The sequence below is a fragment of the Engraulis encrasicolus genome, chromosome 6, assembly GCF_034702125.1.
Source record: "Engraulis encrasicolus isolate BLACKSEA-1 chromosome 6, IST_EnEncr_1.0, whole genome shotgun sequence".
Taxonomy (NCBI): Eukaryota; Metazoa; Chordata; class Actinopteri; order Clupeiformes; family Engraulidae; genus Engraulis; species Engraulis encrasicolus.
Genome location: NC_085862.1, coordinates 45,312,226 through 45,339,463, shown reverse-complemented (window position 1 = coordinate 45,339,463; position 27,238 = coordinate 45,312,226). Strand labels below are relative to the sequence as shown.

At 41.9% G+C, this 27,238-nt stretch overlaps 2 protein-coding genes across 4 annotated transcripts in view; one reads left to right on the top strand and one right to left on the bottom strand.

Moving 5' to 3' along the window:
- Positions 1–22,908, bottom strand: part of LOC134451356 (sex comb on midleg-like protein 2) — a 51,000-nt gene extending 28,092 nt beyond the window's left edge. For 2 of the 3 annotated variants that reach the window (XM_063201767.1, XM_063201768.1), the window contains exons 1-7: positions 22,833–22,908; positions 10,364–10,462; positions 9,928–9,996; positions 7,862–7,941; positions 6,349–6,583; positions 4,364–4,452; positions 3,661–3,904 (exon numbers count right to left, since the gene is read on the bottom strand). In XM_063201767.1, coding sequence (XP_063057837.1) covers positions 3,661–3,904; positions 4,364–4,452; positions 6,349–6,583; positions 7,862–7,941; positions 9,928–9,996; positions 10,364–10,394 — 748 coding nt within the window. In that variant the 5' untranslated portion in view covers positions 10,395–10,462; positions 22,833–22,908. The remainder of the gene's footprint in view (positions 1–3,660; positions 3,905–4,363; positions 4,453–6,348; positions 6,584–7,861; positions 7,942–9,927; positions 9,997–10,363; positions 10,463–22,832) is intronic. The other variant, XM_063201769.1, reaches the window with a different exon arrangement.
- A 137-nt stretch (positions 22,909–23,045) lies between these two features.
- On the top strand, positions 23,046–26,785 carry LOC134451578 (52 kDa repressor of the inhibitor of the protein kinase-like). Its single transcript, XM_063202083.1, has 3 exons — positions 23,046–23,303; positions 24,953–25,081; positions 26,479–26,785. Exons 1-3 carry the CDS (start codon positions 23,182–23,184, stop codon positions 26,783–26,785), a joined length of 558 nt encoding a protein of 185 aa, XP_063058153.1. The 5' UTR covers positions 23,046–23,181.
- Positions 26,786–27,238: the final 453 nt, after the last annotated feature.

Here is a 27,238-nt window from a genome sequence, read left to right as displayed (position 1 = left end):
GAGAGAGAGAGAGAGAGACCGACTATCTGAAGAGAGGTGACACCCCCTGCAAACCCCCTACCAGGCCCCAGCACAGCAGCTAATGCCAACTAATTAGGATCTAATTGTGGTTTAATGGAGAGTGATATATTTGATGAGGAGGCGGTGGAGATCCACAAGGCCCGGTGTCTCTCCCCCTCTGCCTCCTGCCTCCATGACCCCAGACACCGCTAGACATTAGGTAGTCGGCCTTCTACACATGCACACGGCACGCACATACACACGCACACATACGGTGGCCATATCTAACCCAAAGAGCCACTCTCCGCAGAGCAGACTCGCCGCACAGCAGACTGCCTGCACATTGCTGCTTTGCATAAAAAGCTCCACCATTACACCAGCAGCCAATGACAGATGCCATGGCCATGAGCAGCACATACCCAAACACACTCATGGGCTAAATTAAAAACAGTGGGCTAGCTCACAGGGTGGACACGATATTGATGATGATGATGATGATGATGATGATGATACGTCTAAATCTCCGAGACGTTATAAACAATTTATTGCCATGAAGCATGAATAAACATAAACGTGGGCTGGGAATAAATCAGGTAAGGACAAAGGGAATTCATTCACGGCCTGCGTGGAGGAAAAAAAAAAGATAGAGCCACTACTATCCACTAGCACCAGGACAGCGCGGCCATAAAAGCTGAGCTGTTTATTTGTCCATGTTGCGTAGAAGCATCCTGTCCACTGCGGCACTATGATATATGGTGCTATTCCATCTTATGTGCACTTAACCAACGCTACGGCAAAACCCTACCAGAGAGAGCCACAGCCTACTCTGAGCCACAGAGAGAGACACAGTGAATAAAACAGCAAGGTGACAGCTCGTCTGCTGCCCTGCAAAGTTAATGTAACGTACCAATGTCTTTGCCATGTGTGCAGTGTGGAGGAGTCCTGTCTACTGCACCAATGTAATATATGGTGCTGCTAATCCATCTTATGTGTGCACTTGCAGTCCTTAACCAACAACATGGCAAAACTGTCTCTCGAAAGATCCACCAAGACAAGAGAGCCAAGAGCGAAGCGCAAAATGACACAAAATCTAGTGTTCTACCTTTGAAAAAATTCTGAGGACAAGATTTTGAAAGCACGGCCCAGCCGTGGCTTAGTTGGCTGGGCACTGGGCTGCTACGTGGGCGACCCGGGTGTGATTCAAAAGATTTTGAAAGCAGTCATTTACCAACAGAGACAAAGAACTGAGTCTGGGAAAATGCATTAGGTCAAGAAGAGTGGTGGTAAGTAAATGAGAAATGAGGTGAGAACTAGTCTGATTCTGCCCTACACAGCTGAATGGCAGAAGCAATGCTGACTTACTGTATAGGAGCATCCTGTCTACTGAGTTACTGTAATGGCACCATTTCACTGTGAACATGGTTAACCAATGCACAATGCAAAACCTGTGTAATAAGCTAAGCTGCAAAAAGCGATGGAGGACTCTCATTCTCACTGCAGCAATACAATTTCAGGCTACAGGCAGCACAAAAATCATGACCATCCCTATAATATGAGAACATACTTGGGGGAAAACAGCATCTGTTGGTACCATATGAGCAATTTCTCTCTTCAACACATGCGTGGAACACACCCATGCACACACAGTCACACACAAACATATTGTATGAACAAAACCACAAACACACACCACTGAAATAACTACAAAAAAACCAAACTGTATAAAGAGGGTTTCACCAAGTTTTATAGCACAATATTCCCTGGATTACATTTTTGTTGAGGGGTTGAAAAACATAACTATGCATAGCAAGCATGTGAGGAGCGTTCTGGGTTTGTATACCAGACCTCGTCCAAACCAAAATTACACAGCTGGGAGGCAACACGACCCCACTGATGGCTGAATGATAACAAGAGTAAGAAGCTATGATAATTGCAGCAGTGGCTGCAGTAATAACGGTGCAATTACTGCTGCTAAACGGCAACACAGCACACAGGAATTGTGCTGCAATTGCACTTATACAGAGGGAATTTCACAGCCCTATGGCGCCCCCTGGTGGACACTCACTGCTAATGACATGTTGACAAAAAAAACCCTCCAACATCAACACCTCTGAACTCTGAACTAGGGAACTGCTATGCAGTGGGGACAACATACCACAGTGGGCTAAGGCGCCATACCATACTGTGTATACAAGTATATAGGGACCGGTGTTTGACAACCTGAGGTCATTTCCGAATCCCTTCCCTCTCTCCCAGTAGTTTACACTCCCTCATTGTCCTGTCCAAATAACATCATAAATGCCCAAATATATGGATTAATTATTTATCCTGCCGTACAATTTCAGAGCGCAGTATCTCGAAAATGATCGAAATTGAGTTTAGACCGGAAATTGGCTTTTAAATGCCTTCTTTGTCTTATGTCAAGAGATTTTGGTCCAACTTTGTCCCGTTTCAGAAAAATGATAAAAAACAATTATACTGTTTTTTGTTTTGTTTGAAGAGGTTACGTCGTACAAGCCAAAAACGCAGTATATCACGTGAGATACTGCACTTGTGCATTGAAACTGTGGTTTGGGTGTAGACAGTAATACCACAACAGAACCCAGTATCTTAATTTTTCAGCTAAAAAGTCATGAGAACGTTTTTTTTTCTTGTGTGCATAAATTTGCACCAGAAAAAAGTATCATATGAAATTGTTATCTCCACTTTGCCTCCAACTCAGTTGCCCAGCCAAAAAGGAAACTTAAAAGCCTTTTTTCTCAGTTTACCAGTACGGAGAGATACTGCGTTCTGAAATTGTAGAGCAGTATAGTCCTTGTAGCCATTGTGTTAAGCCATACCCGTCATTACATTGTGTCATGACATACTGTCTGATGAAGTCTGATACAGTTGCAATAACATAAAGAGACACAATAGATAAACTCAGTGACCCTACTCCTCTTCAGAACAATATTTAATTAAGGACAAGTTTTAAGAAAGGAATAGACATTTGGGCCATATAGACATTTGGGCCACCCCTACTGTACTGAACTGTACTGTACTCACCCAGAGACAGTCTATATAAGGAGACGGAAAACTTCAGAAAGCGCCCATAGATGAATGGGGGAAATTCGCTATGCTAATATGGCGCGTGCTTGCACATATCCCACCTGTTCGGCAACAGGAGCCAAATGCTTGCTGAGCTGGGCTGTCATGTATCCAATCATCTCGCCACCTCGACGCGTAAGCTTTTACGAGTGCTCAAACCCAATCGTTATGTCCACAGAATCTGCTTCCGCTGGTCGGTTGCTGATGACATGTGCGGTTCACATCGGGTAGCTACTCGTCAGGTTGCAACAGAGTCCGCGCCTACTTGATCCCACAGACCGTGACGCAGAACGTGTGTTGTGAACTTCCGTGCATGTGCAGTTCAACACATCAGTAAGAAAATTATTATTTGCAGCGTTGCTTTCATATATACGGCCAATCTGAGACGGCCATTATAAACTAGTTTTCATTGCGATTCCAACCATATGGATTGTGGGATGCTCCGTTGTTCCATTTCTGTGTAATCATTCTTTTTGGGATGCCCATGGTCTTACTAATCTGAAATTGCAACCCTGAGGCGTAGCCAAGATGGCCGCAGAGTGAAAGGACTTATTCTAAGTGACTTTGACTCACCGCTGTTGCCGGGCGGCTGCAGGCTGTGCTTGGTCAGCTGGCACCAGCCCACGGGGAAGATGTCTCGGGAGTCGTAGCGGCACCAGTAGTCGAAAGCGCCGCGCCAGCCGTCGAACATGATGAAGACCTCCTCGGCCTTCACCTCGCCGATGGTGGCCGGGCAGATGAGGTGCGGGTTCTTCTTGTCCACCGCCTCCAGCTTCATGCCCGCGCTGAAGCCGTTCTGGCTGGGTTTGGGCGGTTCCTGACGTAGACGCGCAGACAGAAAAGGATAGACGACAAGTTGAATCAGTTAATCAATCAAGGAATTAAATAGAAGAATCCTGTGCTGTGAAATCATATTGTGGAAAAACATGTTCATTCAACTACCACTGTGTCAGGGGGATAAGACATGGACAAGGGTCATTTAATTATTCTATGAATTGAAAAGATACTGTAGATCACCACAACACTCAGAAGACTGGAATGGCTCAAAAGTCCTAAGCATTTGAACTTTCCATATAAATGGAGAGGAATATATTAAATGAGTAGTTCAGTCCAGTTGCTTTCAACGTAGTTTTTCCTAATTGAGATGAGAATGTTCACAGAGAATGCTGGTGGTGAAAATGAATTTGCCCATGGGGACAATAAAGGCTATCTATCTATACACCAGACATGGTAGAAAGGCAGTCACAGGTCAGAGGAAGGCAGGTGTTTTGCGTACCTTTTTGAAGGCTGTGGCTGGAGCCATCTCTGCTCCGTTGAGGGTGCGCAGCAGGAACATGGGCCAGGAGGACGCATTCATACGGAATCCTGTCAAGAAGACATCCAGACATTAGACGGCTCATAAGACAAGTGACCCACTCAATGATGTCTACTGTAAATCAAATGTCCTAGAGCGGTGCTGGATGGATAGCTGGTCGGAAAATATATTGACCATGAGGAAAGTATGGAGGTTACTTTGCCAAGGAAACCATTGCTGTACGATCCAGTTGCAAAGATGTATAAAATACAAGTACATTGATGATGTAAATGTTAGTAAATGGTAGTCACTACAGTTGTTATAACAGTTATTCCACTCAACCTAATGAGTACATAATGAAGGGTTTTAATTCTCATTCACTTTAGACACCTCTATTCAGTTGTGGCTGCTGGCAGACCGTCAGTGTTAAAATTAGCTGACTGAAAGTTTGGCCAGCTTACCCAAAAGGATGCCTATGATGGTTTAAGCCTTGTTGCAACCTGTCCTATGAAACTATAATGAAGTGCCATGAATTTGCTCTGGTAATTCACTAAATTTACCTGATGGCCATTTGCACTCGATTATACAAATTCTTTTTTTTTTAAATTCAGTGAAGCATATACAGAATTAAACTGCCTCTGTTAACGGTAGCTAGGTGATTTGAATTGTGTTTTGGGTATGGGATTATAATTCACAAATACAGGTCACCCTTCGAGTTACTACACTATTGTGTTTGCCACTCAAATCCATAAAACCGAGATAGTGATAACTTAAGTTTAGCTAATGCGTCATGACAAATGCTGAACATAACAATAAAGATTAAAAAGAAAGAAGGAAGAGTTAAAGATTCAAAATATTAAGCACAGCTGTTAAACTATTGACCATTAAAAGAAAACATTATCAACAGGAAACAGAAACAATCACCACACCGAAACATTCAGCTGTTGACCAGCATACTGTACTAAAGAAAACAACAAGCATTTTTTTTTTACTAGGAAACGGCAAGCAGTGACGCACTCATTTAAAAGGGAAGTTCCCAAGAATGACCCAGAGGTTCTACACCGAGACCATGTCATCCTGCACAGGCTTTGTAGAGTAGAGCAACCACCCTGCAACTATTTGCTTTTTTGGGCTTCAACTTCCTGAAATAACTCCGATAACACTACCATGTCACCACACCCCACATTGGGCCCACCATGACAAATGTCACACTGCTGACAGACAGACAAGCAAGCAGACAGACAAACAAACCAATGCCACCGAAAACAGAACTTCATTGGCGGAGGTAATAAAGGTTAAAAAAAGGGAATATACAGTGGACTAACGGGTATAATAACTATGTAATACCATGCACTAGTGGTGTATTTACAGTACATCATGAACTTCTACTTAAAATTTTCTTAGCTCTCAATAGAACGTCTCTGCTTCTACTTTTACTCCTACTTTATAGTCCTCTGCCCAGTGTGGAGCCCCCATACGGCTCATCTATCATAAAGACTGCAGCAGAAGTGTGTGTATGTAAAGGAGGGTCCTGAGGCAACACTGCTGTTTACTTTTTATGTTTTCCACACGCACCGACGCGTTTCGACTCGCGCAGGAGTCTTTTTCAAGTGTGTGAATGTGTGTGTTTGAGCTGTAGGATCAGAGATAGGGATCCCACTGTAGTCATGTGCTACATTACTGGGAGCTAGTTTTGATCCAGTGTTGGCCCATTGCCGTACCTAGTGGGAGCTGCAGCATGTTTGAGTGTGTGTACCATGTGGTGTGTGTTTGAGACTATATGATCAGACACATCGGACCCCAACATAGTTAATGTGACTAGAAAGGAGTGCTGGCCCCGTGCTGACTCACTAACATACTGTGTGGTGGCTGCAGTATGTTTGAGTGTGTGTACGTTTGAGCAGGAGTTAGTTATGAGCTATGAGACTGGAAAGGAGTGCTGGCCCCGTGCTGGCCCACTACCGTACCGAGAGGCGGCTGCAGCATGTCCCCGTTCTTCTCGCAGGTGCCGATAGGCTGGATGTCGGAGGAGTCCACCAGGCGCCAGAAGTCGTTGGTGTTGTCACTGCCGTCCAGACGCAGCCGGAGACGTGTGCCCGTCATGCCCATCACCGTGGCGATGCACACCGACGTGGAGTTCCGCGGGTCGCGCGCCTCCAGCTTCATGCCCGCCTTGAAGTCATTGGTCGGTGGTATCCTTGACTACAGGGACGGGGAGGGGAAATGACACAGGACAGGAGGCGAAATAAATAACTCTAGTGTAACACTCTTCTTCAACAAACTACAGGTGATATAATAGCACTGTATGGACTATAAAGTAAGTAACTGATTGAGTAAATTTAGTTTACCGCTATTAGGTATGTTTAAAAACAGAGCAAACTAAGTTTCTGGCTAAATGAATAGTGAAATAAGCAATGAACCATGATAAAAGCATGGAGAGGCATCAGTAAAATATGCTTTGTCAAATTCAGGGAAGGAAAGTCAAGAGTTTAGTCCTAAGCAACTGGACTTTTCGAGCTTAAGCGCGGTTTTGCCTCCTCCTTTTCTAATATGACCTGGAAGAATGAAAATCTGACCAGGTCTATTCTGGAGAGCTTTCATTTTTTCCCACTGGTGCAAGTGCAGTAAGAAGATTGAGATGGAGGTTCCCTGGGCGTATTTAAAGCAACCGTAAAATTCAACACTAAAATCAAAGATATTTTACATTCTCCTCGCCCAATAGTCTCTCTGCTAAAACTGGCTGGGCAGGGCACACAGTTATGAAGAAACCCATTTATTTCTGAAAAAAACCCATTTCCCATTTCAGTTCAGTTTTTCCAGTGAGGAGGGAAGTACATAAAGGTTGTGGTTATGGTTCAACCTGCACTTGGAGCTGCAGTATACTGTGGACTCAGGCCAATACTGCAGCCACTGTAGGTGTAGTGGCTGATACATGACATGACATGTGGCTGAACTGAAAACTGAATTCCCAGAATACACACAACCAAATGAAGACACGCACAGACGCAGGTACACAAATGCTATATAGGCACACACGCACACACACACACACACACACGCACACACAAAAATAGTAATAAAATAATAGTGCAGGTGGCATCCTGTTTGGTTACCCGAGTTTGTTAAACCTGTGTGTTTACCTGCCTTCTATATTCCACCACTATGCAATTACAACATTTAGTGGCTAACTCACACCTTGATCTTAAGTGCTTGTAGCTCCAAGAGTTGCCATTTCGATTCACGACACCACCAGTGGGTGGACGGAGTGATTAATCAGCCCTCTCCCCATCCTTTTACATTCCTGAGGTACCCAAGCATGTTACCATCACGCTGCACTACTCTCTTTGGAGTGCCTGTTGGGCAGCCCCTTTGCGTGGTTGAGGCATAAATGCACTTTTGTTATGTGATGCCAAAATGCCGTGTGTCAGAGTCACAATGACGATGGTTTAATAACTTTCACATTCACTCAAGTCGGTTTACCTGTCTGAAGCAGTTAGGAGGGGCGGGAGTGGAGTTGGTCTCCTTCATATACTCCTCCCAGGTGAAGGACACCTCTGGCACTGCAATCAAAGGAGACACATAATGATCATATCACATTACATTACACTGGATTCAATTGAGCAGAAACTTTCATGCAAAGCCAGATACTGTTATTCAAGTACAGGTTACAGTCCCTGAAGCAGTGTGGAGTTAGAGACGGTGGTGGTGAATTCTTACAGCTTTTTTTTCGCATGGGTTGAGCCTTTCTTACAGGCACTTCAGCCATGTGAGAGACCAGTGGAAAAGTTTTTGAAATGAGGATTCAAACCTACGATCACCCGATTCACAGACCAACTCTCCAACTAATAGTCTTCAGTCTGATCTCTCACCTCATACTAACTTCTTACAGTGTTTGGAGCTGTTGAATTGAGCACCAATTACAGGTGGGAGGGGTAAACTTCATTAACGTTTGGGTCCGATTTTACCTTATCACCAATGTTTTGTCGGAATGGGAGATCTGCCAATATGAAATACGTCATTCTTCACCTAACCCCCTCTCTCCCAAATCTCTCCCCTGTTCTCTGATTAGTCATGAGCGCATGGCAAGGCCAATCTAGAGTGGCGATGAAGCTCCACAAAAGCAGGAAATAGAACATGGGAAGCTTAGATTCTATGCTCAAAAATGGCTGCCACCTTTTCCTTTAAGATAAAAAAACATACTGTATTATACACAGTCCCATTTTTAATAGTTTGAATCAGTCACTAATGCCTCTTTTCCACTGCAGGTTTTCTGGTAGGCCCACAGCTCCACACAGCGTGGCGCAGTCGCGCTGTGTCGAGCTGTAGGCCTACCAGAAAACTGGTAGTGGAAAAGAGGCATAAGATGCAACAACACTTTCAAAACAGCAGAGGGCACTCCAAAAATTAATGTCACTATCCATTTGCTACAAGTACCTTGAATCAAAGATCCCCCTCAGGATTGTAACAAAAAAAAACCCAAAATCAATTTAGGGTCACATCAGCCTTTGAATGCTTCCAAAATTCATCTCAACATGTTGTTCATCACCTTGTTGTAACAGAGCAAAAGGCATTTCTGAGAGCCTGTTTACATGTATATGGATATGTTTGTAAACACATCCATCCTATTGTTTACACGTAAACATGGATTTAGCTCCTTAATCTTTAAACCCAGAGCTATAAGTGGAGATGTCTAAAACGCACCTGTGACAAATTTTCACTCACAATGCTTTATCCACATGCTGTGTAAACAGATAAATAACATCCGCACAAGTGTAGCCAAGGCCTAAATTTGTGTCTGCTGCCCTCCATTGGCTGTGACCAACCATTACCAAAACCAAGCTAGGATGAGTGGATTCCTCCAGTGGAGAAGTGGATTCCTCAGCCCTCCAAGAGAGACAATTCCAAACTGTAGGGCCATGGAAGGAAGAAAAAGGAACTACATAGCGTTGCTAAGGCAAAATGCAAAACAAGGAACAAGGAACAAAAAGAAGATGGCTGAGGGGAACCAAAGGGGGAGAGGAAAGAGGACAACCGAAGACAAGTGGGAAGAACAGATATTCTCTAGTAGTGTGGCCAAACACTCTGTGGAGAACTCCCCAACATTTGGGCTACTGTTCATAAGAATCAGAGAAGAAGTAGCATAAGAATCAGAAAACAAATGAGCTCATCTACCTTGACAAGGAGTAATCTTAATCGCTAGTAGAGTGACAATAATCAGCTAATTCAATGAATTACGGAACCTGTGACAGGATTTTACTTCCTGAAGAGCAGCTTTCTGATCCATTTCTGCTAAGCTTGGGGAGACGTAGAGAAATGAGGCAGGCAACATTTTTTTTAAAATCCTGCTGAACTTCATGATAATGAGGAGTCATGACCTCCAAGCGATAACCAATTTGTGAAATGATGGGACGCCCACTCAAAGCGGCAAGTTACCGCATCCATGTATTTTAGCAGTTACAACTAGTCCGCTGCTTCAGATTTCTTATGGGGGACTGTGTAGGCAACGGCACTAAGCATGATGAAGTGAAGAGCCCCAGGCTACTGACCTTTAACGGGTGGGGGACTGGTCGCTGGGGTGCTCTTGCCCGGTTTGTCTTTTTTACCATCCTTCTGATCTGGAAGGAGAACCACAAAGTCAAGGCAAAGTCAAGTGTTTGCATGACACATGTCAGGCATGCTGGAGAAGCATGCAGCAGAGACAGGAAGTGCACCGCCAATAGGAGATCTTCAACGCACTCCACTATTGACTGGTACTGACGGAAGCTCAACGTCTTTTTTGACACATTTCACGCCCAAACACCTCCAGATGCCAAAAATGCTTCAGCGCCTCTCTTACTCTCCTAGTCAATCACTGCTGCCACTTGCCACTTTTGCCATGTTTGGTCTGAAGGTCTCTAATGGAATTGACATGATCAAAACACACTCAGACACACACACACACACACACACACACACACACACACACACACACAAGTGCCTTACCTTTGAGCGGGGTTCTGCCCATGTTGACCATCGGTTGGCTGCACAACCCAGATGCTCTCTCTCTCTCTCTGGTCTCTTAACGCTCCTCAACACACAGTCCTGGGTAAAGACAGAAGCAGGGGCAGAAAGGAACACAAGAACGTTTGTTCTTAATTACCTTACCAAAGTTATAATCACAGACACACTAAAAAATGTTCTGTTCATGCACTTCTGTTCTGTGAAGAGGGCTGACGAGAAATGAAAGCCAGAGAATGAATTGTGAGATGACACTGAACAGAAACCAAGTTGGGGGTGCGTGTGTGTGTAGGCAAGCAGCAGCGCCGGTGCTTTCATTGGCATGCGTGTTACAAACAAAACCTGAGGCTGACATCATCTGGTTACTACACAGAAGTGTGTGAGTCACTTATCGAATGCTGCCATTGCCTTTCACTTTCAACAGACTACAGATCACGTCTGCCAGGAACCCTAGACCAAAGTCCTGGCTGTGGTGACAAAACACTATGACCACAGATCACCATCCAACCACCACCCACCTACGCACAGGAGATAGTGGGCCGCTCACTATTGGCCACTATTAGGAAATCAGTGTTAAAAGGGACACTGTGCAGGAAATGGTCAAAAAAGGTACTGCAAGTATGCTGCTCATTGAAACTGGGCTGCCTATTGCCAAATTTGACCTTTTCATGATAGTTTACTAAGTAATAAACTAATATTTTCTAGTATGGCCAAAGTACAGTCATTTTTGCAGCTAAAAATGGCTATTTCTGTAAATTGAAAATGGCGGACCATGGAGAAGATCCCCCTTTTCATGTATGAAAAGTGCAATTTTTCCAGTCACAATGAATACTTAGAATTTCATGGTGGTGGTAAATATTCATGAAAAACATTAGTGAATGGGTAGCATGAATTCTGGAAATAAACAACTAAAAATCTCACACAGTGTCCCTTTAAGGCAACAAGACATGGTAAGCCCAGTTACATGCGAAGAATATTGGGAATGATTTTCAACGGAATGATGGCACTGTCAGTATTTGATTTTGGGCACGAGTCATGTAAACTCTTCATTTGTTCTGAAAGTGTCAGTGTCCCTGGGAATATTTTGGTTGCAGAACGCTGTTCCACACATGTAAACGGAATATGCCGGAAATTGTTTTAAACCAAATACTGACAATATTACGCTTGAAACCAGAATAGTCTGTGCATGAACCATAACTGCGCAACTCCATTCACCACCTATCACCCAATAACTGACGAATGATCTCAGACTCACCCCAAACATGAGTCACTGTCATTGATGATGCCTAGTGACGACGGTAAATGACTGAAATCATCGATAGTTTCGATCAGGACAAAAAAACTGTGTTTAGTAGTGTGCCTGTTGTTAACTGATCTCTATTTATCTTAACAGGAATTGATTGAATTTCATCTTCTTCTATAAGGCATCTGAAGAGAGCAGGCATAACACGCACGCACGCACGCACAGCAGAAAAAAAGAGAGGGTTGTGCCGAAAATCATAATCATACACTGTCTTTCACATCAGCAGAAGAAGAAACTCAATTTATATTGAGCTGCTTGGCTCTCCTCCAGATTTAAATTACAGGGCAGGGTGAATAGTATGCTGCAGACACTAAACAGCCTGTCTGCCAAGCTCCTTTGCTTTTCATGTTGCTGATGACTGGAGGTGGGGCTGCTTTGGGTGTTTTTTTTGTTTCTTTCCTGAAGCAGTCATAGCTGGAACAAAGCAGAAAGGAGAGAGCCCCCCCCCCCCCAAAAAAAAAAATCTATCAATGATACAAATGACAAGCAGAGGAAACACAAGGGATGTTTACAATTTTCAAAAGGAGCTTCTTCAAATGGGACACCTTTGATTGAAATGCTAATTTGCATTAATAACGCAAGCCTGCAGAATCTTGGATGCGCATGGTTGAGTGTGCATCTTTTTCTTCTCTCCCATCCCAGAATGAAGCACAATTCATTTCATACACATGAATTTCAATAGCACTACCAGGATGGTTTATTCCACACTGAACCAAAATGGCATTCAACATTTTTATGCACTAATTTGCATGTTGTTTTTAATCCCAAATTCAAGCTATGCTGCATATTATGCATGCTGCACACACACTAATGAACAGAGTTCTAATTAATTAAAAGTTAACCCGTTACGCACCAGTAATGGGTAAAAAAAATGAGATTTAATTAATAGACATCTGCCTCCTAATAGATATTAATTAATGTACATCTCCAACAGATTCACCCAAAACTATTTCTCAAGACGGGTCAGATATATTTCTGTTACCATTTGTTTCCTAGAGAGAGGATTAACTGAAGGAATCTTCCAGCTACATAAAAAAAAAAAAAAACGTTCGCTACCGTGATGACCAGGATGTAGGGATGCAAATTATCGATTAATTCATTAATCATTAGTTGACAGCCTTATCGATCGACTTACAATTAATTGATAAGCGGCGTTTCCCCCCGAAATGTCAATGTTTCTCAATGTCAATTTAATAAAAAATTGAGATAAAATACCACATTTAAATTAAGATCTTCAGAGAGAGAGAGAGAGAGTGTAACTCCTGCCTGGTCCTGCTGTGCTTCACTTCCACCTCTCGTCCACAGCTGGACATGAAAAGAATTCCTCCTGCCTTGCCTCCCCAGTCTATCCAGACACCACTCATAACTACAGTGGGGCCCCTATATTACTACGAGCGCACGCGCACGCACACACACACACACGCACTTACTTTCCCTCAAAAAGAATCGGGATTCGGGATTCTTGAGAGGGAAGCAGAGTTAGAAGGGTAGGGAGTAAAGTTGGATCTGGATCATCAAATCTCTCTCCCTGTCTCTCTTACTCTCTCTCACACGCACACGCACGCACGCACAGCTCAGCACTGTAAATTGACACATTTTACCCATGCAAGTCTACACAGGCAAGGGTTCAGAAATCAGGCATCACCACAACTAAGACTCAGTTATATGGTGAAAATGTTCTTTGTATGTATTTTTCCAGTGTTGACTGATATACCATACACACAACTTACATTTTTAACATGATCCTGGTTGAGAAACAGAATTTTTTAAATGAAAAAGAGTCGCCTGACTGGGCTGAGGAGAATCACATGACCATACACTGGTGGTTGCGTGCCTTCAAGAAATGGTAACATGAACACACCCAGTGGAGTGCACAGAAAATATAATCAGAAAGAGTACCATCAATACAATTTATCGTAAACTTAGCCCTGTTCTGAATAATACTTGTACTATTGAACTTGGATGTGATTACCCGATTGATTTTTTTCTAGATTTCCCCCTGGGATGAATAAATGATACTCTACTCTATAGCTTACTATTCTAGATGAATTGCTCAGCCCTAACCACAACCATTTCATAATAAGCTTAATGCTTGAAAAAAAAATGACATGAGAAGCACCAATGAGCCATTGAGAAGAAATGCAACCATACAGTAATATCGCCTATATGAGCCAGAGTCATTTCTGAAGAAATGGCTTGACTCATATGGCTGCCACAAATGATCCTAAGTGATCATCACACTGGTCCAGAGGCTTAGTGGGAGGAGACGCTGGTCTAGGTGAAGTCTAGGGCAACGACTCGACTGTTTTAATATTTACGGGAGTGCTGTGGGCCTTTCCCCCATGATTTTTTTCAGTCTTCAAAAAAAAGGAAGGACAAAAACAATACAGAGTGGGCTAAGACTTAGATGAATGAGATGATTAAAATGACTTGGATGAATGGCAATCTTCACCTAGAAGAAGAAAATATTAAGTTAAAAGAAAATGCTGCTAACTGTAATGATAAAACATACACTACACCCACCACCACCACCACCACAGTTTGCAATGAATGACAAAGAAGTCTTTATGTGTTGTTATTAGGGGTCGACCATTACAGGTTTTTTAATGGCCAATGCGATACTGATTTTTTTTTCATCACCCGATTTCCGATACCCGATATTTGGGGCCGATATGGGTTAAAAAAAGGTTTAAAAAATGACAAATATTCCAGGCCTCAAGTTAAAAATAAACATTCCCTTAACATTATCAAATTGAGGTAGAACTTGTAACAATCAAGTAATGTGTAACAATCAAGTAATACAAAAATAAAGTGTCTTGGTGTTTTTAAAAAAACAGAATGACATAAAATAGTAAATATTGCGTATCGGCCAAAACCACACACATATCGGCCGATACCGATACACTACAAAATGCAAATATCGGCCCGATATATATATATCGGTCTATCCTTAGTTGTTATTACTATTGGATTAATCCTCAGGAGTTGGGTCTTTCAGTTGCTTATTGGCAAAGCGTTAGAGGAGATTAATAAAAGACACCGCGGTGCTTCTGAATTAATTAAAACCAAGCAAGCTGCCGGAGTGACCTGTGACACACCAAAGAGAGCAATTAGTGTGGCACCACAGTTTATCACCGTAGCAGAGAAGGGCACAGCAAAACAGATGCACTCGGATCTCATTCACTGTGTGTGTGTGTATGTGTGTGTGTGTATGTGTGTGTGTGTGTGTCAACAGTCATGTTTACCTGAGCTTTTTTGTGTTGTATTCTATGCAAAGCAAGTACGAACACTCTGGTTTCAATCACTGTGTGTGTGTGTGTGTGTACGTGTGCGTGTGCCTGCCATGTCTTTTCCCTTTGAGTTGTTCTGTGTTCTATTCTCATCAGCTGTGAATTCAATCCCCACGTGGTTTATCGTGAGCCAGTCCCTGCACCCATGGCGTGCTGGGTGGAGGGAGCATTGCAAAGCCCTGTGCAATGCCCTGGAGTATCCTGTAGTGCTGGGCAATTAATCGAATACATGAACTGAACTGAACTGAACTGAACTGACTAATGTAACAATGTTAGACAAACTCTTAATTATTACAGTCATTATTATTCCTTTCATTTCATACACATTTCTTTTATATTCTGCACATTCCATGAAGTGTGCTTCATAAAAGTACACAGCCATACGAGTGGTCACGGGCCAGCCGTGCAAAAATAATTCTGCCCAGTTCGGTCAAATGTTAAAGCAACACTTTAGGACACAGGACCTCATTTCCGAGTCAACCAGAGTATTAGAAGTGTGTCCAGATCGTTTTTTTGAAATTCCATGCAGTCATTCTAAAACCACAGGTCGATGTTGCTAAGCTAGCGCAAAGTGATCCACTTTTGGTAGCATGACCCAAAAAAGCAGTCTTAACAAATTCAATAAACACTCAAAGCACGTCAATTACTTCGCCAGGCTATCGATACAAACACCCACGTTGATAGAGAGATTTAGGGAGTAAACCAACCTTAGAATTACATTGCTCACCCGCAGCAATTTGTACTTCCTAATTTGGCAGTCGCAGACTGATATCTAGCACCTATGTTACCGGTTCTCACTGCTAAGTTTGTTTTGAGCGCAACTGTCTGCTAGAACTACGATCAGACGAACTCTGATCATAAAAAAGAATGACAATTTCCAGAGAACCCGACGCTTTTGATGACGAGGACGAGCAAATTCAGAAGCATACCTGTACGAGCCGGAATATACTGCATTAGAGTTGAGATGGATTTGAAAAGGTCCGAACGAGAGAGCGCGTCTGTATGAGGCAGCCACTGAAACTGTAGCAGAAAGCCGGAACAGAATAACAGGATTGGTGTCGTGTCAGTGCCGAAATTGCAAGCCATTGGAGACGGAAGAGGAATATTTTTGCTGCCGAGTTGGGACTTAGTTGCCCCACAGATGCAAGAGATGGAGATTGCATCGTTCCATATAGTCTATATGCTAGCCCCAGCACATCTCGAGTGTGCATAACGGAGCGCCAGGACTTTTACCTGTATCTCAATCGTGGAGTGCTAGAAACATTCTTCTCAGTCGAAAAATTACCTGGACCTGCTGGACCCAATGGCCAGTTGTCAATGCGGTAAGTTATCAAAACATTTTGTGAGATGTTCCCTAGTTGAAGAACAAAGCTGCCGCGTAAGTTTATGTAACTACAGTGTAACTATTACAATGAAGGCACAACAGCCATAGCACGTAAAGCACAGCAAAGGTTTTAGGTAACGTTAGCTAAATAATCATCAGTAAACACTGCTACCGTGACAGCAGCAGAAAGCCTGTAAGCCTACAAACCTGATCTTTGGAGACTGTAGGCTATCACAGTGGCTGTCCTTGGCACACCAGGGAAGGTGAATGGCACCGCAGAATTGTTTTCAGACTTTTCTTTGCGGACATTCTGATGGACTTTATGAAGTCGTCAGGGCTGAAATGATCACTGCAGACCACCCTGTTACGTAGCGTCTAATGTGTTTACGTCGATCTCCTGCAGCTAGGAGCTTGCTTTGTTCTTTCCTGGTCTTTTACAGGAAAAGAATGAAAACGTTTCTTATATGGGCTCTATTGTCGCAATTTTTATATGCACATTTATTTACCATGTTGCCACGTCGTTGGTTTATAATCCACTATGCATTAAAAACGCAGTAATGTAGAGTAGGGAAGTTCTAGCTGACGTCTCACTGTTGGGTGGGTTTACATCTGATCACAGCTGCCGAGGGCAAGGTAAAATTCCGCTGACTAGGAGAAACTAGTTCACCGTATTACAAAAATCCATGTAAGGCAAGGTCAGTTTTATTTGAAACAGTATTCTATCACCACAAACCTTCACATCCAAAGCCTGCTGGCATAATAATTGATGTGATTTAATTGCTTATTGAATTTGTTAAGACTGCTTTTTTGGGTCATGTTAACAAAAGTGGATCACTTGCGCTAGCCTAGCAACATCAACCTGCTCTTTTACAAGGACTGCATGGAATTTCAAAAAAACGATCTGGAGACACTTCTAACACTCTGGCTGACTCGGAAATGAGGTCCTGTGTCCAAAAAAACGGAGTGTTGTTTTAAGCTTACAGTCAGTTATGATTTGAAGTAGCATTGTCCTTTCCTAAATCATGACAAAAACAAGGTCAAGAAAGCCAAATCGCTAAATCCCTTCCAAAAGCAAATCAGTTTACTTTCCGATAAGGCGGACGGACAGACTAACATAGCAGCTTATAGAGTCTCTGCACGCAAGTCGTGACTAAAAAAAAAACAAATCAGTCAGTCAGTAAGGAAAAGATTATCATGATCATTCTTTTGAATCTTTTCCATATATAATTATAATATGTATTGACAAATTTCCCCTTAGGGGTTAAATAAAGTTTCTATCTACAATCCCAGCTCCAGTTAAATCCCATCTCCCTGGTGGCTCCAGGGCCACAGTGCAGGCTTATACACCGCACACCTGACAGCAGCCGTGGCAGGAGTGGCAGCAGTGCAGAGGCAGAGCGGGCACAGAGGGAGGCCGGCTCATGGCACCATGGAGGCACGATCATGACAAGTCAATGTCACAGTAATCTTGGACTCCAGCTGCTCCAGGTTTTTTCCCCCCTTTTTTAATTTGTGAAAAAAAGGAAAAGAATGACAGCACTCTCTGCCAACAAAATTCTGAGATGCTGCTGGTGTCATCCCACGTGCCCCATATTCTCTCACAGCCACAAACTGTATAAAGGTTACAACTCGGGCCTATTTTACCCTACTTCTTCTTTTTCTTTCAATTTTTTCTCCATCAACATCCATTCCATCTTTCTCATTGAAAGAGAAAAAGGGAGGGTGAGAGGGAACATACCATGCCATGGGACCTAACTAATAAGGGAATGATTGTGAAGTGTCCTCACTTTTGCCCTTTGCTGTGCTGTTGACTCCTAGTGAACAGGGCTCTAAATCGACACCCGCAAACCGGTAAAATATACTGGTGAAAATTCAGTTTGGCTGGTAAAAAAAGAAACAAACTTACCAGCCACTTTGACCCACAAGCAAGTGTGTGTTTGGTAATATTAACATCTACTAGCCCCTTTGGCAGGTGATGAAAAAAGTTCATTTTGAGCCCTGACAGTTCCCTTCAGGCTGCTGGACGCAGTACAGGCTTGGCTCTAGGCTCTGGGCATTGCGGAGCTAAGAAAAAAAACACCCACATTCATTTCAATAACTTACTACGTACTAACTAAGTAAACTTGATTAAAAACAAAAAATAAAGTCAGCAACACCAGGCTCCCGCTTGTCTTTTTTTAACATGATATTTCGAGCAGCATAATTTTGTTGTTGTTGTTCCACTTAATAAAATGCATGTCACAGATACAAAAGTGTCTGGTGTCGGACACAGGGCTGCTTTGGGGGAATGGTAATGCAGCATCCTGGGGAGCAAAGGTGCTTTTGAGAGGAAAAGGACGACAGCAGGCATCGCTGGATTATCCATAAGGGCCAGTGGCACAGTGCCCAGGGACACCAACCATTTACAGCAAGTTAGGGGGCACCATATGACACAAACTTTACAAATATTGTTGTTCATAAAGTGGGCAGCACCTACAATGTGTAGTGCCTGGGGGCACCACAGTGTCTTAACACGACCCTGCAGCAGGTGACAAGGGAAATAAAGTGTATTAATAATTAATCGAACACATTCAACAAAACAAAAGACAAGCATTGTATACAGATAAGTGTTACTAAACCTAATATGGAAGAGGAAATGCCCAATGCCAACAAGGGTATGTTTTTGGTTCTGGTGTAAGCTTAATGTTGGTTTGTTTACCTGCCTACCTGCCTACCTGTCTCCGAGCAACATTATCCAAAAAAAGTTGCAAACGGATTAAATTGAATGACAGTACTGTGACAGTAGCATGCCAAGAAACGATTGATTTAGTACTGGTGATTGATTCTCCAGCTCACCTTAGTTTGTTGTTGGAGATTTTCTTCCTAAGTGCTATGCAAGTTCTTGTATACTTTTAATTAAAAAAAGAAGGCAACCACACACACACTCCATTTTGGTTCTTTTCAACTTATGTTCCGGTTAACTTAATTCCCAGCATTCCAGATCACTGTCTGTCTTTTGTCAAGGTTGAACCATGCTTCAAAACATAACTAAAAATATGTTTGTTGTTTTCGTTCTGTTGAAATGAATAACGCATTCAGACATTGCCTGAAATGAAAGACACCTTTTGTGAGAAGCGTTTAGGGTTCAGGCAGAAAGCCTCACACCTGTACAGATGAGAAGCAACGTACCCAAACCAAATGGCACAGGGTGGTTGGCCCAAGACCAGGTGCATGCTTGATGATATCAGGTGGGCTTTTACTTCAGCTATGGTTGCTGAAAACCTACATGATCTTTAAGCTTTCTCTTCTTCCCAACCAAGTCATACCACGGCACGCGCGCACACACACACACCTTTGTATTGTGATTTGCATTTTCCAGAACTTTTAGTGTACATCTCAAAGACAGAATGGGGGAGGGGGCAGGACTGAGTGGAGAGAGAGAGAGAGAGAGAGAGAGAGAGAGAGAGAGAGAGAGAGAGAGAGAGAGAGAGAGAGAGAGAGAGAGAGAGAGAGAGAGAGAGAGAAACATTAATAGATGGAATAAATAGTTGGAACCTGTGTAGAGATGCACCGATACCACTTTTTTGAAAACCGATACAAGTACGAGTACATTAATGTGTGTAAACTTACTTGCCGATACCGAGTACCGATACCGATACCTTTAACCACCAAAATACAATGAAAATAAATGCATGGAATTGTTTTTTTCCACCTGTGATATTTTTATTGTCCATTTCCATGTAGATTTAAATGTTATTAAATGTATCAGGTGGCACTTTTTTCCATGCTGCTTTCAAGTCCACAGAATGTGACAAGATTTTGCATTGTTTTGTGTAATAGCAGTATCGTTCCTGGTATCGGCAAGTGCTTGACGAGTACGAGTATGAGTACGAGTATAATGAGCAATATCGGGTGCCGATACCGATACCAGTCTCGGTATCAGTGCATCCCTAAACCTGTGGGGTGTTACAGATACAGAATATCTGGGAAATGATATAAGGTAAGCGTACCCATTAAGCCCATGTACCATTTAAGCCCACTTTCAACTTTGAGGTCAATTTAAAGAAAGGGAAAAGGTGAATTTTGTTGTTCATCACCCTATCCAATTAAAGGGTTTAGTAACTGACAAAATGTTTTTTATTGCAAACAAATCACATTTTTTATCGTCGAGTTATCCCCGTCCAAGTGAATCCAGTCTCAGGACTACTGACAAGAAGTTGCCTCAAAACTTTGCTGTTTTGGGACATGTCAGAAATCATAGAATATCAGCTAGTTTAAGTCAAATGTTTTGAAAATACTTTCATATTTAGTGAACTAAGAGGTAAATGTAATGATTTTTATATATATACATGCAGTGTTTTACTAAATTATAGCATTTCCCTTCAAATGGAAAGATGTGTTTTATGAGCGAGCACACGCCGATATTTTCTTGATACAACCACACACCATCTTTATCTTACTCTACCGTAAGACTTAAGGTGGTTAGGTATGAATTCTAAGCATATTCCAGTTTGTTTGGCATTGGTCTTTAAAGAAATGCATCATGAAATGTTTTGTGGAGTTGATTATTTCCATAAAATAGCTTTTTGTATAGGCGGGCTTAATGGGTACAAGGTGGGCTTAAATGGTACACCCCATTGAAATGCATGCAAGTTTGCATGCATGCTTATGAAAAATGCCTTTGAGGGACATAAAAAGTGCTGTACAATCCAAAGTTGTTGCTTCAAAAGGCGTAATGTAATGAACTAACAATAATCAATAAGAAAAAATACATTTCTCTGTTTGGATGAAGAATTTTATGAAGTATATGAAGTAAAAGATGCCGTAATATTTAATTAGGTTTTATGCACTATTTTTTTTAGCAAATCTTACATTTTTGGTCTGAAACCATTTATGCCATGTAGGCTCCACTGTTTAAACTCAATTCACACACCTCACCAGGTATTTTGATAGAGAAATAACTATATGAGCTTATTTGGAACACAAGTGGGCTTAAATGGTACCAATGGTACCATTTAAGCCCATTCAGACTTTTCACTTTTCTCGTAAAAAATCTTCATATTGTACTTTGAAATATCCATCAACTCAGTGACAAACATTGAGAAGAGAGGTAAATCTTACTATTTAACAAAATATTTCACAAAAAAATTATGTGAAGATGATTGAAAAATAAAGAAATTTAGATTTTGGTGGGCTTAATGGGTACGCTTACCTTAACTTAAAACACAGCGCATCATATTTCATGGCATTAAAAAAAGCTGGGAAGCGGAGTAAAGTTTCCCGCTCATTAAAACAAAACATACTTTCATCTCCCAGTCCACCACCACATTATCTCTCATGTGGATATAGACCTACCGCTCTGTGTCAAGGAATGCATTCCTGTGCACCAGGCCTCTTAACCCCACGGCTATGCCCTAGGCTTCTACAGAATGATGAGGGAATCTTCCCAAAATCACAAGAGCCAGGGCACATTAGGAAGTTATGCTGTGACAGACCATGGGGAGAAAAAAACAGTGCCTAATAATGTGACAGGCGGGCTGCCTACAGTCAACAATTGAGACAGACACAAGCACAGAAAGGCCCAGAGATCCAAACACAAAAAAACCCCTTTAACCATACCCATATTGACGAGACAGGAAAAATGTGCTGTACTAGCATCATCAGTAGCATTTCTTGTAGGTTATTGTACTTCTAAATTAGATTGCTTTTAGATGTTTATTAGACTACTAGTAGGCAATTAAACTATCTTAAAAAATGGCAACGTACAGGTCTGCACACACTTAGTTGATTTTATAACTTGAAACTGTATTTGACACGAAAAGTCTCATTCTGCATTAGGCCTACTCGAATGATAAACTTCAAAACAAGCCTACAACTTCCAGAAACATCTTCAACGAGTCGAAGCAGGCGAATCAACCTCTACCACAAAGAATGTATGACTGATTTAGCACTACACTAAATTGACAAATCTTGTCCATTTACTTGAAGAAACCTTCACAAGATGCGCAATTATCGTACAGCCTACTTGTAGTTTAAATCATACATTCACAACGCAACTATATATTTTAACAGCTTCCATAATGGGTGAGTCACCTCTTGCACATGACTAAGGTAAGATGATGAGTCCTGCTTTGAGTAAACAAAATATTAGCCACCAATATCTTTCCATCATGTAGGACACATGCTGGTAGATGTGTTATGTTAGCCTTTTCCGCATCCGTGTAGCCACATTTATGATTCAGAACTTCAGTTCTGTGTAAACACGCCAAATCAAGCAGCATTAAAGCCTTTATAAATGGGCAGTGTTACTAAATGTATTGCGAAAGTGGGATACTTACACCATTGCATCCCGTAGTTTAGGCTCACAAACCAAGAAATATGGTATCGTACTACGTACGTACGCTGCTGCTGCGAGTGTTGTGAAGTGTGTTGACAAAAAACGACCTATTCCTGAATTGCCTATTACATGGGCACAGCTAACTCTAAAATACCCAGTATGAGATCTTTGCCATCTTTAGACCACGAGAATATCAAATAACACTGTAAATACAGACTTACCTTGGTATTTTCTGTCGAAATATGGGCAGATCTTAATAGTTTTCGTCAGACTTGGGCCGCCATATTTCTATCACCTATGCGCATGTCCAGCCAGAAGCAACATTACGTGTAGGGTTTTCCACAAAGATAATGATATTACTGTAAAGGTCCCCGCCCACAGACGTCAACTCTCACGTTGTGTTTCTGTCCTTTATGTGTTCATAACATAGAGGGTGGAGTTTATCTAGAGAGTTCATAAGCGTGTTTTATGGGAATCGGTCTGTAGGTGTCGCAATTTAGCATTGGTGTGAAAAAGCGGCCATCTTGTTTCAGCCATCCATTCATTTCCTATGCATGGAAGAGTCTCGCAATGCCTTCTCCGAAGAAATCGAAAGATTTAACCTTACGAATGCAGTGTTCTGCAATTAACTGCACGAACTACTACTCAACTGGCGATCTATCTTTCCATCGGTTCCCAAAAGACCCACAAAGGTAATGTACTTTTCCTTTATTTTACTAAATTGCTGACGACAGTTCCCGGTTGCATCGCTCTACTACTGTGGGCCTGCTAGTGCTATTGCGTAGTGTTGAGTACAGCAAAGTACATTTTATACATAAATGTCCCACCGATGGATGGAGTGCATTTATATGACCATTATAAAACAGCATATAGGTATAGGCACTTGGTCATCTTACTTCTCTAAAGTAAAGCTATTGTGAACAAACTAGTGCTTTGTGTGACAAAAAAGCGGCAAAAAAAGCGGGACCTTACTAACTCAGAATACGGTGTGTGTTTTTGTTGTCTATTGTGTTGTGTTTGATCAAGTTCGGATGTAGAGCGTAATGCAATTACGATGGGATGTTGTTTTGTTGTATGCAATGGTTTATCGACCTTTGCAGTTATTGGAATTTATATTGTTGAAGCAACCTGATTAGCGGAGCTCTGTAAATCGGGCTAGAGGCCCGCCCCGTTGGTGTAAATCGAGGGTTTTGTTTACGTGTATTGAGTGTTGTTGAATTTTTGCTGGATTATTTTTTGTGTAATGCAATGGACACTATGCCTACAGTTGTGTTTCTTTGCTAGAATTACATCAATGGTGCAGCATCGTCCTTTTTGTCTTGGGACAGACGAGACAGCTGTGGCTAAAACTATACTGCCATGCCAAAGACGCTATATTGTATTGCAAGCAATGCTTGAAATGTACACATGGTTTTCACCCGTGCCTTGAAATACAGACACGTCTACATCACTCGCCATCGCATATTATTATCAAATTTTGGCTATACTATTATCTGTGCAACCGTTTTGAGCGTGATCATGAGGTTTCTTTCCCTCCATTTTCCGCCTCGCATCATCTACGAAACTTCACTTTGTTGTCTTAGATTTGTGTCACACCGAGCAACACAATAGGCGATTACCTTTCCTTTTATTCTCTTATGTGCATCAGGAATGACAGTATGACAGTATCTCTTAGTATATACAAATAGGAGTCGTGTGTCGTGTTTGTATCGCATAGAACTATGGAAAGCTTTTTTTTTTAAAGAACTTTAGGAGGTCCATGGAAAGATGAGCTTGCGCTTCAAACAGGGGGTCCGGTCTCTATGCTTAAAATTATGGAGGGCTTTTGTAGATTGTAATACACTGCTACTGATTAAATCCACACAATAATCACTTAGGTTAACATGAAGATAGCCTATTGACCATTTGCCATACAGATTTAAAGACCAGACAAAAACCAGAATGGCTAAAGAAATTTAAATGATCTATTTAAATTTCGTTGATTACTTAATGTTATTTATTGATTAAACTTCACTACAGAAAATGCATGAATTGGCATATACCACAGTAACAGAGATTTCTCTCTGCATTTTATATGGAAATCAAGTCCTGTTTGTTAGTCAGTTAGCTAGTTGTAAACACCCAGAATGGGCTGAAATGTAGTTAAAATCTAGGAAATTGCATCTAAGACATACAGAAACACAAAATACTGACATACCAAAGTTTTGACACACACCTATGCAAATGAGGTGTTCCTTATTTGTTTTCCCCAAGATGGTGTCAACCCTAATTGTGTAGTAGTAATTTGCACGTTGAATTAAGTCTGTCTTTGACCTCTGTGTGTTTGAACTCAATGTTTCAGGTGTGCGAAGTGGGTCCAGAATCTGCGCAATGCATCCCTACGCAGGATTACGCCTGAACGGTTGAATAAGAACTACCGTGTGTGCAGTGCCCACTTTGATGATAGCCAAATTAGATGGCGATACAATGTGTATGTATGATTTAACACTCAACACAACACATACTGTTTGGGGAGTAGCCTCACAGATGGGGTTGCTAGCGGGACTATTCACTATTTGCTGAAAATTCTCAACTACATCATAACAACAGTGCGATGACACTGCAGAGAGCCTTAAAGGACAATTTTCAACATTGAGCCCCTTTTCTGAGTCCTTTGCAATGTTTTCGAACCCCCCTCACCGTTTATTTCATGTTTCCTGCTTTGACTGATTTTGCCTCAACCAGCTTTAGAATGGCCGTCTATGGGCATATCCAACTATGTTCCTAAATCTACCCTAATATAAACAATTGTTTTCAATACTGTGCAAGTCAACAAGTGTTCAGGGGTGTTCACTGGTACTCCATAAGAATTATCATAGCGAAACATGGCTTCTGTCATTTTTGATAAGGTATAAATTAAAGAAAAAATATATATTTAAAAAATGTTACATAAGACATGACAGAAACCATATTGCGCTATGAAAATTGTTGTGGGATACTTGTGAACACCCCTAAATACTTGGTGATTTGCACAATATTGAAAACTAATTTTAAGGGTGGATTCAGGAACATAGTTGGATATGCCCATAGACGGCCATTCTAAAGCCGGTTGAGGCAAAATCCAATTTAGCCAAATAACGACAGCAGGAAACATGAAAATAAACGGTGAGGGGGTTCTAAAACATCGCGGAGGACTCAGAAAACGGGCTCAATGAAAACAGTGCAGTTGTCCTTTAAGTAACAGATTAGAAAGACATAGTCAATTACAATTTTGGTGACAGTAAGGTAGGCTCTGTCTGCGCTGAGGGTTAATAACGTCTCTCTCTCTCTCTGCATACCTCCCCTGTGCCGCTTGCCCTTCTGTTTCTCCTGCACCTTCCTGGTATAGTGCTTGTAGGCCTCCGTCTTCTGATACTTCTCCAGCTCCCGCATGTACCGCTCTTTGTCCCTTCTCTGCCTCATCCAGGTAGCGCTGCCAACACAAAGAGGAGAGAGAGAGAGGGGGAGAGGGAGAGATAAAGAGAGAGAGAGAGAGAGAGAGATAGGGAGAAAGAAGGAAAGAGAGAGAGGGAGAGAGAGAGAGAAAGGGAGAGAGAGAGAGAGAGAGAAAAGAGAGAGAGCGCTGGAATCAACATGCTGTTCTCGTTTAGACAATAAACGGAGAATTTATTGCTTAAATATGAAACGGCAGCTCGCATTGATGAGTCACAGGAAAGATTATATACTATATTGACTGTTAAGAGATAAAACAGAAAACGTTTTTGGAGGAATTTATTGGTGGTAACACTTTATTAGATATGTTAACACAACAACTGCCTTTTACAGAAACTTTTGTCAAATAACACAAGACATGTGCAATACCAATTGTTATCTGTCATCATTTCACAGACGTCTTGGGCTGACATCTGACGCTGTGCCCACAATTGTCAATGCCCCAAACCCACCTCCACCTCTGGGAAAGCGTAAACCCCCAAAGGAACGCCACGAGTTACCAACTAAGCGAAGGAAGACAGCTCTCTGTCCTCCATCTGAGGAGTCCACTGGGGATCAGACTGGCGACTCTCCTACCGCCGAAGACTCCACACTCCCCACCTTCGAAGACTCCACACTCTCTCCTTCCTGTGAAGACGATGAGGATGTGAACCGCCTACACATGAACCTCAAGACTCATAAACTCCACCCTCTATGTTCATAGGCACAGTTTCATTAACCTAGTTATTTTTTTTTTTCGTTAATGGAAAATTGATGTGACCTTGACAAATTATAGGCTATAACCTAGGCCTTAATAATGAATAGAAATGAACCCAATCTATTTAGGCAAATCATAGGCAATGAGGCTTTATTATTATAATATATTAAGCTATTGTTGTTGTTGTTGTTGTTGTTGTTGTTGTTGGTGGTGGTGGTGGTGGTGTTGTTGTTGGTGTTTTTTTTATTATTAGGCTAATTATTATTAGTTATTAGGATATAATTATTATAATTTGCTAATGATTACTATTGTTTTTTTATGACGCAAACAGGAGCATATGAATATTATCGCCTGATAGGCTAACTGAAGTTTGAATGTGCTTGAAGGCAATGAGAATATTAATTGGTGTGTAGGCCTGATTGCAGTTTGCTATGCCTTTCTGGTTCATGCTGTTGGGGT